General features: G+C 44.2%; 1 protein-coding gene across 4 annotated transcripts in view; it reads right to left on the bottom strand.

Moving 5' to 3' along the window:
• The window catches only part of AOAH (acyloxyacyl hydrolase), a 99998-nt gene that overhangs the window by 48640 nt on the left and 38184 nt on the right, over positions 1–13174 (bottom strand). For all 4 annotated transcript variants that reach the window (XM_077303384.1, XM_077303383.1, XM_077303382.1 and 1 more), the window contains 4 exons: positions 11763–11858; positions 9772–9838; positions 8656–8755; positions 3665–3721 (listed from right to left, as the gene is read on the bottom strand). In XM_077303384.1, coding sequence (XP_077159499.1) covers positions 3665–3721; positions 8656–8755; positions 9772–9838; positions 11763–11858 — 320 coding nt within the window. The remainder of the gene's footprint in view (positions 1–3664; positions 3722–8655; positions 8756–9771; positions 9839–11762; positions 11859–13174) is intronic.

Below are 13174 nucleotides of genomic sequence, written 5' to 3'. Positions count from 1 at the left end.
GGAGAGGAAAGGGAAGGCGACTGTAAACCGCTTTTAGCCTCCTTCAGGTAGAGAAAAGTGGCATATAAGAACCAACTCTTCTTCTTCTTTTTCTTCTTCTTGATTCTCTGTTATAACTGAGTGAACGTATGATGTCTCTTCCAGACTAAACAGCTAGTATAGAGGCATTCTCTGATGTTTTACAGAAAAGAGGAAGGTCACATTTCCTCTCTCTCGCTTCTGCAGCATAGATGAAAGTGCTTATTTACAGTGGGCTGTCGATTTCCAGCCAGCATGACTGTTTGGCATTAGCCCAGGGCTAATTAGAAATCTCCGTTTTGACTTCCGCTGACCTGTTCTGCACCAAGAGCACAGGAAGAAACAGTATCATCATAATTCCTCTGTAAACAGCATTAAAAAAAAAAGCTCTGCAAACAAATGCTCAGAGAAAATGAGAAGCAAACTATACGGCATAAAAGTACAAGTGTTATTTAGCTGGTAGGCAGATCAGTTTTCTTCGGTCTTCTCTGCAAGTTAAAGATGCCATCAACACATTTGGACTTCAAACAGCCTCTTCCAGTACAACATTGTGTGCTCACACCTTCAATTATTAAGGAGCGGGTGATTCACCAGTGGCGAATGCCAACACGGGGAGACATTTGTTACCCATATAATTATTTCACTATTGAATCCATGAGCCTGGCTTCATTGTGCTCAGGGGAAATTACAGCTCCCATGCAGCATCTCCTGGCATAGGTGTTCACTAAACCGCTTCTCAGAAAATGGCTTCGGAAAAACATACACATATGAATAGGAAATTACTATCTCAGAATCGATCCAATGCAAAAACGTGACCTCAATAATGAAAAGGAGCAGCTCTTCTCGGAAGCAGCAGGAACATTCTAGATTTGCTGTCAGGACCAGGATATTCAGATAATAGGCACATCAACCCACAGGATCTGCTCCCCAGGCCACTGGGACATTCCCTGGTCTTATAAATCAATGCCCCTATATCTTCAAGTGTTAGATGACTATTCCCTTAAAAAGGCCTTTCTCCTTGCGCGCCTAAACATCGTCCCCTCAAACCTATCAAGAGGACGCTTCCTTCAAATCCCTCGAAATGAGAGAAGCTGTCTGCACGGGTGCAATGTCCCAGATTCCCTTAGCCACCTATTATTCAACTGCCCCAAATTTCAGACGTTCCATCATTATGTGGGGGGTTTTATGGGAAAACTGAAGTATCTGTGCATCGATGAGAAACATCTAGTGAAGGTGTTGCTAAGTGTAAAGGAGCCTTCTCAGATAGTGGATCTTGCAAAAAATCTGTCAATTATCTCAAGAACTAATCTATCTCTGCTGCAGATTGGCTGTACGACATAGCGTTTATTACTGTTGTCCATACGTCTATGCCCGGAATTTGTTTCTGTTTTAAATTTTGTTTTATGTATATCAAATCTTATGCCAACCAAGGTATCTGAATCTGAATCTGACAGGCGCAAGCAAGAATGAGAAGGGAAAGAGCAAAGGGAAGTCAGTGGATCCAGGCTGAAGGCAATCGTCACTTCTGATTCTGCCAGGGTATTTTAAAGAAGAAGAAGAAGAGTTGGTTCTTATATGCCGCTTTTCCCTACCCGAAGGAGGCTCAAAGTGGCTTACAGTCGCCTTCCCATTCCTCTCCCCACAACAGACACCCTGTGGGATGGGTGAGGCTGAGAGAGCCCTGAGATTACTGCTTGGTTAGAACAGCTTTATCAGGGCTGTGGCGAGCCCAAGGTCACCCAGCTGGTTGCATGTGGGGGAGCGCAGAGGAGGTCTCTGGATTTCTTCTGATTAAATTCTCCCTTGTCCCTGCAGATTTCTTAAAGCTTACTGTTAACAGGAGAATATTTTTACCATTTGATCAGGGCTGGCATGGATGGTTGGAGAGGTGGAACAATTCCTGGGAACCAAGTGCTGCCTAGGGGCTACACAGCCACTACCCACAACAGTGGGGGCATACACACAGGGAGGCAAAAGGCAGGTCCTCACCCTCCACCAGACTTCTATGTGTAGAGATCATTGCCCACTCCTCAGCAGAGCAATAGCTGCAGCAAAGAAGAAGCAGGCTGGTGGGAGGCACAAACCACCTTTCTCCCTCTGCCTTTCCTGCTGCATCCTTGATTCCCCTGCTTGGTTCCCCTGCTTTCCGGACATACCTTGCTCTCCCCCAAATTTCCCCGCAATTCATCCAAACTTGGAAGAAAATTGTGATGTGCTGACAATACCTGGAAGAGGTTGGCATGCCAGGGTTGTTGGGGAGGGTGACACTCTGGTTTGAGGGCAAAATTCTATGGTTTGAAGCAAATTCTACCATGGAGTTTTGGCCCAAGGCTGTAATATCACCCCCCAACGTCTCCGACATGCCGAGGTCCCTTCCAGGTGGCATCAGCACATTACCGTGCTCCTCACCACTCCTAGAATGCTCTCCCCATCTCCCTCTGGTGGCATCAAAGGACCTGGAACAGGGAGAAAGCAGGTCATCACCTCCCACCAGTTGGCTCCATCCTCTTTGGTCACAAGGGGTTTGGTTGAAAGAAGAAGGGCAAAGCCAGAGTGGAGGGGCCAAAGTGGAGAGGAAAAGGATGAGGGGACAATGTGAAATGTATGGCCAGCCACCCGCATAAAGCTGGCCCTACATTTGGTATTTATTAGGACTCAGAATTATACATTTTCAATCAAATGCAATAATGATGGCAAACAAAACTTTAAGACACTATTTGCAGTGATAAGTTCTACAATTTAAAGACATCTTCTGTATGCAAATAGAGAAGTTGGAAAAATTTGGATACTTAAATCGGGTGATTGGAGCTGTGAACAGGCAAGACAGACCTATCAACATGACAAGGGCCCTAGGCTTGCAAAAAAAAATAGGAAATCCCCCCAAATGGATGGGGGAGGGGGGTAAAAGGCTAAAATGATAAAAAGAGTCCCTGTAGCTTTAAGAAAGGGATTCTCTTGGTGCTGTTTGTTAGGCAATAATAGTACCCCAGACTGAGTTTCAGTGAGTGAAAAGCAAGGGAGGGGGCACAGTGTTCATGTCTTCCACTCCTGCATCATTATTTTTTTACCCTGAAACAATCTGGGGAGTTCTGTTTGCTCCTTGGGAGAAACTCTGTACCTCATTGAAGCAAACAGCACCCCAGGGCAATTTAAGGTAGGAAAAACAGCAACGAGACAGCAAATGCCCCTCCGCATGAATCATGATCCTGATTCAGATTCGGTGCGTGGGCATTGAATTCCCAGCAGGGAACCTGCAAATGCACATGGACAACAAAGATGTGGGTAGGAGGAAAGGAGACATAATGTGTGGGCAGGCCCCAGGAGTTTCATTCATTCATTTGTTTGTTTGTTTGTTCATTCAGTTTATATACCACTCCTCAGTTACTGTCCATATTCAAGTTCTTTCAAGCCAGATTCAAATGAGTAGCCATGCTGGTCTGAAGTAGCACAATGAAATCAGAGTCCAGTAGCACCTTTAAGACCAACAAAGATTTATTCAAGATTAAAAGAGGAACCCTTGAATAAAATGGACCCTTGAATAAATCTTTGTTGGTCTTCAAGGTGCTACTGGACTCTGATTTTATTGTTTCAAGTCATTCTTTCTTCTGTTAGTTTTTATCTGTGGAAACAAGATACTATTTCTTACCCAGGTCCCAGCGGTAGTCATTTCCTCTGCTTCCTTTATAGCTGCATCCAATCCAACCTAGGACAGGAGACAAAAGCATTTATCAATTATTATATTCTCCTCCAGCCATCAAACAGGGCCTACATTTCTAGACTTAGCCATGGCAGGGAAATAAAGAATGTGTATCTATAAAACACAGCATGAAATATTGCCTTCTAATTCACCATTATCCAATCACTTTCCCTGGCTATAAATGTTCATTTATTTACCAGCAAGCCCTCATTTATCTTCTTTCAGTGAACACTGTGATCCAATGGGAACAGAAAAGCAATGAATTTAAAGCAGGAACTAATATGGAAAACAGGACAAGGTGTGGATCAAAACCTTGGAGATGGACTAAGAAGAAGATCAGGAGTAAGGTCAGCATGCTGGCCAGACCAATGTCTCTTGTTAGACCAGTGGTTCTCAACCTCGGGGTCGGGACCCTTTTGGAGGTCAAATGACCCTTTCACAGGGGTGGTGGCAGGGCAAGCAGCTTGGTTGGGGGGGCACCATCCACACAACATCCTTGCGGGGTTGATCGAGATAGAGCGTTCGTCTGTCTGAAACAGTGGAAAAGAGCCAGATCAGCATGGTGGGACAAGAGGCAGAACTGAACTGAGAAACCCCAGGGAAAAAACACAGTTTATATACAATCATGAACAATGGATCTTCATGCCATTGGTTAGTTTCGGGTTAGTTTCTGTGAAAAAACACTTGCATAATTTTATGACTGGGGGGTCACCACAACATGAGGAACTGAATAAAAGGGTCGCGGCATTAGGAAGGTTGAGAACCACTGTGTTTAAAAATAGTTCTGATCTGAGATGTTATGTCAGATGGCTATCCAGCCTCTGTTAAAAAATTTCCAAAGATGGAGAACCCACCACCTCGCGGGGAAGCCTGTTCCACTGAGAAACCGCTCTGTCAGGAACTTCTTCCTGATGTTTAGAAGGAATTTCTTTTGAATTAATTTCATCCCATTGGATCTGGTTCGTCCCTCCGGGGCAAGAGAGAACAACTCTGCTCCATCCTCTATATGGCACCCTTTTAAATACTTGAAGATGGCTATCAGATCCCCTCTCAGTTGCCTCCTCTCCAGGCTAAACAGACCAAGCTTCATATATCTTGGTCTCCAAACCCTTCACCGTCTTTGTTGCCCTCCTCTGGACACACTCCAGTTTGTCTATATCCCTCTTCAACTGGGGTGCCCAAAGCTGAACACAGTAAACAGAGGCTGGATAGCCATCTGACAGAGAGGCTGATTTTGTGAAGGCTCAAGGGGGTGGCAGGTTACAGTGAATGTACAGGGGGTTGGACTAGATGACCCATGAGGTCCCTTCCAACTCTATGATTCTACGATTCTATGATTCTAGGACTTGGGGATCCCCTGGAATGATAGCTCATCTCCAGGCAACAGAGATTAGTTCCCCTGAAGAAAAATCCCTATGTTCCTTGTAAACCGCCCTGAGCCAGAAGGGAAGGTGGTAAATCAATCAATCAATCAATCAATCAATCAATCAATCAATCAATCAATCAATCAATCAATCAATCAATCAATACATTTCGACCTTGCATCAACCGGCTCTTCTACTCAGTTGATACGAAGAACATAACCACCAGTTTTCTACTAGAGGATTATGAAGATCCACAAGTTTAGAGTGTCTTACCTGGATGGAACAATATTTTTTTTAACCCTCGTCAAGTCACAGAGGACTTCTGGTGACCCCACAGGGTTTGCAAAGAAAGAAACCTTCAGAGGTGGTTTGCCATTGCTTGCCTCCATGTTGTGACCCTGAATTTCCTTGGGGCTTTCCTACCCAGACGCACCAGGGCAAACTCTGCTTGGTTTCCGAAACCTGATGGGAATTTAGGGTTGGGCGCTTCGGGGTGCTCCTGCATCGGGAGTGAACGGCTGCTTTGGGTGCCAGAGCACCCAGCACTAGATGGGATCAGGCTAGCCTGTCAGTGCATGGAAATCAAGGGGAGTACTTTTAGTGCAACAATGAGAAGGAATGTTTTGCCCCCTCTGAGTCACTCAGGGTCCCTTAAGCAGCCTGTCTTTGCATCTGAAGAAACGTGACTTTCCAGAGGAAATTTTCCAGTCTTCTTGTAATTGATTTAGACATCTGTCAAAACAAATTAATTAACTGGAGGATTAAAAATAAAACAGACCAATGTAATATTTTAGAAAAAAATATGGGGAGGAGACAACTTGTTCACGAGTACTGGTTTGTTTGGTTAGTAAAATGTTATATGTAGTTTGCATTTTTAAATTAGATTTCTTGCTTTCTCACTAAGACTTGTAGAGCTCAGAGCCTATCTGCATGCGACACAGAAACTCAAAGTAAATAGTCTAGTGCAGGGGTAGTCAACCTGTGGTCCTCCAGATGCACATGGACTACAGTTCCCATGAGCCCCTCCCAGCGTTTGCTGGCAGGGGCTTGTGGGAATTGTAGTCCATGTACATCTGGAGGGCCGCAGTTTGACTACCCCTGGTTTATGGGTTCTCTCCCCTGGGCCTCTTCTGCATGATGGAAAAGCTGCTGAAAACTCACTAAATACATAATTGTTTTTCTGATCTCTGCACAGAAGAGTGAATTTACTCCGCAAAACTGATTTTGCTCTGCATGCCTGTTGGCAGAAGTAGATTGGGAGTTCCCAGGATTCTCAGGGGCTGGGGACCTAATTCAAACCAGAAGCTCAGGATGAGTGGCTTAAACCTTCTCACTTGCATTGTTTTCCATCCTGAAATGGCCTTTTTATTTTTTATTTTTTTTGCTAACTGATGGAATTTTCAAGGCAAGAGGCCAGCACAGGTAAAGCAATCATGGATTCCCTTGGTGGTCTCCCGTGCAAATACTAACCAATACTGACCCTGCTGAGTTTCTGAGATCTCATGAGATCAAGGTAACCTGGGCTATCCAGCTAGGGTTGCCAGCTCTGGGTGGGAAAAGATCTGGAGATTTTGGGGATGGAGCTGGGATTGGATGGGATTTGGGGTGGCCACAATGAGCATTTGATCAGGACAAACATAGGGACTTGCACTGCTATCGAATGGATTGTTAGCCGAAGGAAACATTTATAGAAAACTATTTGCTTCTTTCTTAGGAAGCGGTTGTATTCTGTTTCATGTCTGCTTACCAATTCTGTCAAATGTCACATCCAAATCTTAAGAACAAAGCACAAAGTGAAGAAGAAGGGAAGGAGTTGGTCCTCATATGCCACTTTTCTCTACCCGGAGTCTTAAAGCGGCTTACAGTTGCCTTCCCTTTCCTCTCCCCACAACAGACACCCTGTGAGGGAGGTGAGGTTGAGAGAGCCCCGAGATTACTGAAGAAGAGTTGGTTTTTATATGCCACTTTTCTCTACCCAAAGGAGTTTCAAAGCAGCTTACAATATCCTTCCCTTTCGTGCCCTTCCTCCTCCCACTGGGGCCCTGCAGCACTTTTAGACAAAGTTCTCCATGGGGACTATTAGCTGGCCTAGGGCTACCTTTCCCCATGGAGAACACCTAACAAATGCCACCATTCTGCTGGGCCTGCAAAAGGGAGCTCTTCCGCCAGGCATTTGGTTGAGACCAGGCACAACCAACATCAAATGAAGGGCCCCTGCTCCCCTCCCTCTCAGAAGTCCACCAGAGTGCTCTGGACCTGTATGTACCGTTCACTGTAGCATTGTTTACACTGTTTATATTGTTACAACTATCAGTTATTAATATTGTATAGTTATTCATGTGTTATTGATTGTTTTATATATCGTTCATAAGTTCCATGGAAACCGCCCTGAGCCTCCGGGGAGGGCGGTATATAAATCGAATAAATAAATAAACAAACAAACAAATAAATAAATCTAGTTTGGTCCAGAGTCACAAGGATCAGTGGCCATGCCTGCAACAGTACTGCAAGAGCAGAATGATAAAAATAAAGATGTTTCTAGGCCTTAACAGGACCAAGAGGTCCTGCGGAAAACATGGGTGTGCAAAGAAATTACAACAGCATTTCCAGAATCCTCTTGTAGGGATTAACTTGCAACTCCTATGGGCTTCCTATGGAAATATAGGCTACAACTGAAAGCTGACTCACTGTATGGCAAGGTCCCTACAGAGCTTGCTGCTGAAAAATGCACTAAGATGCAATAATTGTTGTGAGAACAAAATGGGATGGGGAAACGGCACCCGCAGAGCTGAAAGGGCAGCCATACAAAATCGAATGGACAAATGAAATAAACATGAGGTGAGGCAAAGATGCATAAACTCTCTCAGAGAAAAGTGGCATATAAGAACCAACTCTTCTTCTTCAGTAATCTCAGGGCTCTCTCAGCCTCACCCACCTCACAGGGTGTCTGTTGTGTTGAGAGGAAAGGGAAGGCGACTGTAAGCCACTTGGAGCCTCCTTCGGGTAGAGAAAAGCGGCATATAAGAACCAACTCTTCTTCTTCATATAAAAACAGGCCAGATCAGCACTGCAGACTTGTTCTTGATTTTGTTGGTGCCTTGCAGTGAGATCCTGAGCAGAGTTACACCCTTCTAAGTTGGTTGACACCAGCGAGATGGAAAGGATGCGACTCTTCTTAGAACTGCTTGTTCTCTTAATCAACCAAAGCTTTAATCACAGATTAAAATTAGCTCGCTGATTAATCATCAAGGCTGAAATTGTGAGACCAATCATTTTACAGCCACTCTGATCCTCTTTTCCCTGGGAAAAATTTAATGAAAAAGCAATTACAAAACGGCCTTTCTGGAATGCAGTGGCCCTTCTGGCTGCCATATTACCAGCAGCATGCTTAGAGGCCCTGTTCAGGATAGTTTTGTAAGCAGCCAGTCCAGCTCAAAGTTCCTTCTGGATACATTTTTGCAGTCGCAATAAAATATATTTATTAGATAAGGACACTTTCTATGGCCTCTCATTTATGAAACTTAGTATTTTCCTTCTAGCTGCCATTATTTCAAAATCTTGAACTGCCGAACTCACCTTAGGAGGACGGTACAGATGACAATACGGTTGATCTGCAGTTTGTTTGCACAGCTTAATGGAGTAGCACACCACATCCGCATTCATCTTATGTTCCAACCTGAAAAGAAATGGTGCAGAAACTAAGGCGACTAAGTTCCCTCTGGTAGCAGAATGCTGCATCTGCTTCCATGAAAATACTAACTTACAGGGTTGTTTGATCATAGCTCCATATATCTGGGTGGCTGGGAATAATTTTTTGACATGGATTCCATGCTACATATTGGCACTTCAACATTTATTTATTTATGAATTATATTTATTTATATACCGCCCTTCCCTGAGGCTCAGGGCGGTTTCCTTTAAGCCAGGGGTAGTCAACCTGTGATCCTCCAGATGTTCATGGACTACAGTTCCCATGAGCCCCTGCCAGCAAATGTCATGAACATGTGGAGGACCACAGGTTGACTACTCCTGCTTTAAGCAATGATATGACAAACGAGGCCTTCAAATATAATGCCAACCATCAGCTTGGTTGATATCCCAGCTAAATATCTTCTAAACATGGAATCTCTTTCCTGCCGCAAAATGCTGTCTTTCCTTCTTGACTGAATGTGCTGTTTGTTTAGGAAAGTAAGCAACCTAATTACATAACCACAGAACATTCACATCCCTGGTTTTAATGTTGAAGCAGGGTAAATTAGTTAACAAGGCGTCCAAGTGGGTTAGAAACAAGGACAAATGCCAAAAAAACACACAAGAAAACAGTCTAATCTTTGCAAAAGAAATCTATCATCACACAAGAATGTGTGTACCCTGTGTTTGTATGTCACATACTTTTGATGTGCTGACTTACAACACAGGAACCTCAGATCTACACAAAAGCACAGATCTGAAAACATGTCCCTGCACCAGGAAATATCAGCTACTGAGGTGCAACAATTAAATCAAATTCACCAGCAGCACCAAGAGTGACTTTTAGAAAATGAAGAGAGAGAGAACATACAGTTAAAAATGGTAAAAGATTCTATTGTGAATTCATCTGAAAATAGGAAAAGCTTCTCATCCTATCTGGAAATTCCATTATGGAGTTCATATGAAATGGCTATATCTTTAACCCGGTCAGTAAATACTCACAATTTAATTATATCTGGGGCAAAAATGGCAACCGCCAAAAAGCAAACTTTTTGCAACTCCGATGTTTCTGGAAAACAACACATTTTTAAATACTACACATACCTAAAATAAACATTTTAGAATGTACAAAAAAGCTCAGAAGAAGACAAGAATTTCCTTGCAAGACTACATCAGGGGGTCCATCTAAGGAAGCATTCATTCTCCAACAGTGGCCAGCCATGGGAAGTCTTCATGCCAGACATGATACAATAGCTATGTTGGATTTGCCTCCAGCAAAACTGGTCAAATGTGACCAAACAGTGAGCAAAGGGTTTGGTCCGGTTGTTGGAAATTGGAGTTACTGGAAATTCTAATTCCATGAAGACAGTGATCATAGCCATAGGCTATCAGTTGTTCTGTAGTCAACAATGGAATATAGTAAGTAAGATCCAGGCAGAGGAGAGTGACAAGGAGGGTCTGAGAACCAAGGCCTAGAATCATAGAGTTGGAAGGGACCTCCTAGGTCATCTGGTCCAACCCCCTACACTATGCAGGACACTCACATCCCAATCGCTCATCTACTGTAACCTGCCACCCCTTTGCCTTCACAGAATCAGCCTCTCCATCAGATGGCTATTCAGCCTCTGTTTAAAAATTTCCAAAGATGGAGAACCCACCACCTCCCGAGGAAGCCTGCTCCACTGAGAACAATCTATCCATTGTGAGGAAAGATTGAAGGACTTGGGAGTGTTCAACCTTGAGAAGAGGAGGTTGAGAGGGGATATGATTGCTCTGCTGAAGTATCTGAAAAGTTGCCACTTGGAGGAGGGCAGGGAGCAGTTTCTGTTGGCTGCAGAGGATAGGACCCTCACTAATGGGTTTAAACTATGGTTAGCACTGTACTTGCTAGACATCAGGACAAAAATGGTCGGAGTAATTCAGCAGTAGAATAGGCTGCCTAAGGCAGGGGTAGTCAACCTGTGGTCCTCCAGATGTTCATGGACTACAATTCCCATGAGCCCCTGCCAGCAAACACTGCCAGCGGCTCATGGAAATTGTAGTCCATGAACAACTGGAGGACCACAAGTTGACTACCCCTGGCCTAAGGAACCAACCCAATGTCTCTTGGGAGCTTGTAAACAGGACAGGATGCAAAATATTCCTCTGAATTTGTTGAATGAAATTATCTAAACAGGGCTATTTCATTTCCCTGTTACAGCTGGGAGGCAGGAGCTATGAAGAATTGTCCAGGGGAGTGTACCAATTTGGATCATCTGTCCCCCACTTCCAAAATTTCCCCGTCCAGGATTCTGGGAGTTCTTGGGGACTTAACAGGGCCCTTTTCCTCTTTAGTTGATGCTCCAAAAACTGCTGAAAAATGGAGAGAGGTGGGTCAGGCACCATAATTGCCTCCCTATAAAGACCTAACATACTGAAGGGAGAAGGATTCTACTTCAGAGTAATTATTTACATGGTGCATTTCTATGGCCTGGATTTTCCCCCCATAGGAAACTCTCATTCAAACACGGACATACACCTCCAAGCGCTGGGGGTGGGGGAGAAGCGGGAGGGCTGCTTAATTAATTATTTTCATTGCATCCACTGGCCCTCACAGTCAGAGTCCTGGATGCTCTTTTGGGGAATTATTCAACAAGATAAACTGTAAAACACTGCCAACCATACAAATTAAGGAATACCGCCTATGAATAACTATTTTACATCATCCTAATTTCTTTCATCCAAGGTGTTATGACTCATTCCAGCAGGTGCCTTGTCATGGGAGTTTGCTGAGTGACCTTGGGCTAGTAACCTACTATCCAACTGACCTCCTGCACAGGGCTGTTGTTATAGGGATAAATAGAGAAGAGAATCATGGAAGCCACTCTGAGTCCTCTCTTGGGGAGGAAAATGGGGTATGGATGAATAAACAAATAATAATACATTTTCAGACACCAGTGTGGATTTGAGATCATGAGGGAAGTGGAGGCTGGCATGTGGCGCAACAGCTTTACCGGGAAAGTAGTTACAGAACCTCTCCAGAGCTTCTTCCACTGTAGAGTTGTGGACCTGAGCCAGCTGTTCTATCACAGACACCAGGATCACACACCCTGTGAAGACCAAGGGAAAGGATGACTCGTGTTACTCATAGCAGTCATTTATTTGAACATTTGTCCATGCATTTGATTACTTACAGGTTCTGGGGAGGGGGAGGGACACAGTGTGTGTGTGTGTGTGTGTGTTTGAAGTCTTGCAAAGTCACTTCTGACTTATGGTGACCCTGTGAATTAATATTTTTTTAGGGCACTGGGACAAATAGAATCATAGAGTTGAAAGGGGCCATACAGGCCATCTAGTCCAACCCCCTGCTCAACGCAGGATCAGGCCAAAGCATCCTAAAGCATCCAAATCTGCATATGGGTCACACTTGGGTTAGCGGCAACTGTCCCCTTCTCTAAGCATGTCTAGAGGCACTTTAGTCTCACAAACATCTGCCTTCCAATTCTGGTTATTCTGGCATCCCATCTGGCCCTACAATATCACCTTAACATCACAGTTTTGTTTTTCAAAGAGCCACGCTTGGTTCCCTACTGAGCCCCATTGGACTCTTGAGCCATAAGTTGCCAACCCCTTGCTGACCTAGACAGGGTGGTGGTAGAACGTGCCAATCAAGAGTTGCAGCTGATTTAAGGCTATCCTGCAGGGTTTTCAAGGGAAGAGAATCTGGAGGTCGTTTGGCATTGCCCAACACTGTGTAGCAACCCTGGACTGACCCTGCTTAGCTTCCAGGATCGGATGAGTCTGAGCTAGTTTGGGCCATCAAGACAAGAGCAAGCTCCAAATACAATAGTGTTGTTCTTCAGCAGTCAGGGCTTCATAAGTCTTGCTGAAGGATATAATTTGCTCCATTTTAAAAGTCAAAACTTTGGGATGGATGCAACTCTTTAAAAAGGCACCAACCAGGGGACTGGCTTTTTGACAGCACTCCACAATGGATTTCTAGTCCCAGCTAAGTTGAAACACTTCTTTTATTTCAAGGGAAGTCCTGATGTGACATCTATCTTCCATTGGAAGCGAGACCTGGGGATGAATAAAACACCTGTCTCTTTTCACAGATAGTTTGTTCCACCTGCGATTAATTTATGAAGGGGATAAGAGGAAACAATCTTCCTGCATTTCAACGGCAGTAATCTGCAAATTCACTTTTCAAGAAGCTGCTCTCCCAACATATTAAAAGACCGGTGTTTAATAATAAAATGACATTTCCAATAGACTAGAGGGAATTAACCCCCCCGCCACCCCATCCGAGCTAATAAAGTCAGAGTGAGAGTTTGCCGGCCACAAAGCCCCCGGCAGGCTGAACAGACTGGTGGAATTAATCTACTCCTGCAGCAAACATACAAAGGAAATTCTCATTAGGATGGTA

The sequence above is a fragment of the Paroedura picta genome, chromosome 11 (assembly GCF_049243985.1).
Source record: "Paroedura picta isolate Pp20150507F chromosome 11, Ppicta_v3.0, whole genome shotgun sequence".
Lineage (NCBI taxonomy): Eukaryota > Metazoa > Chordata > Lepidosauria > Squamata > Gekkonidae > Paroedura > Paroedura picta.
This window is presented reverse-complemented; position numbering and strand designations above follow the sequence as displayed.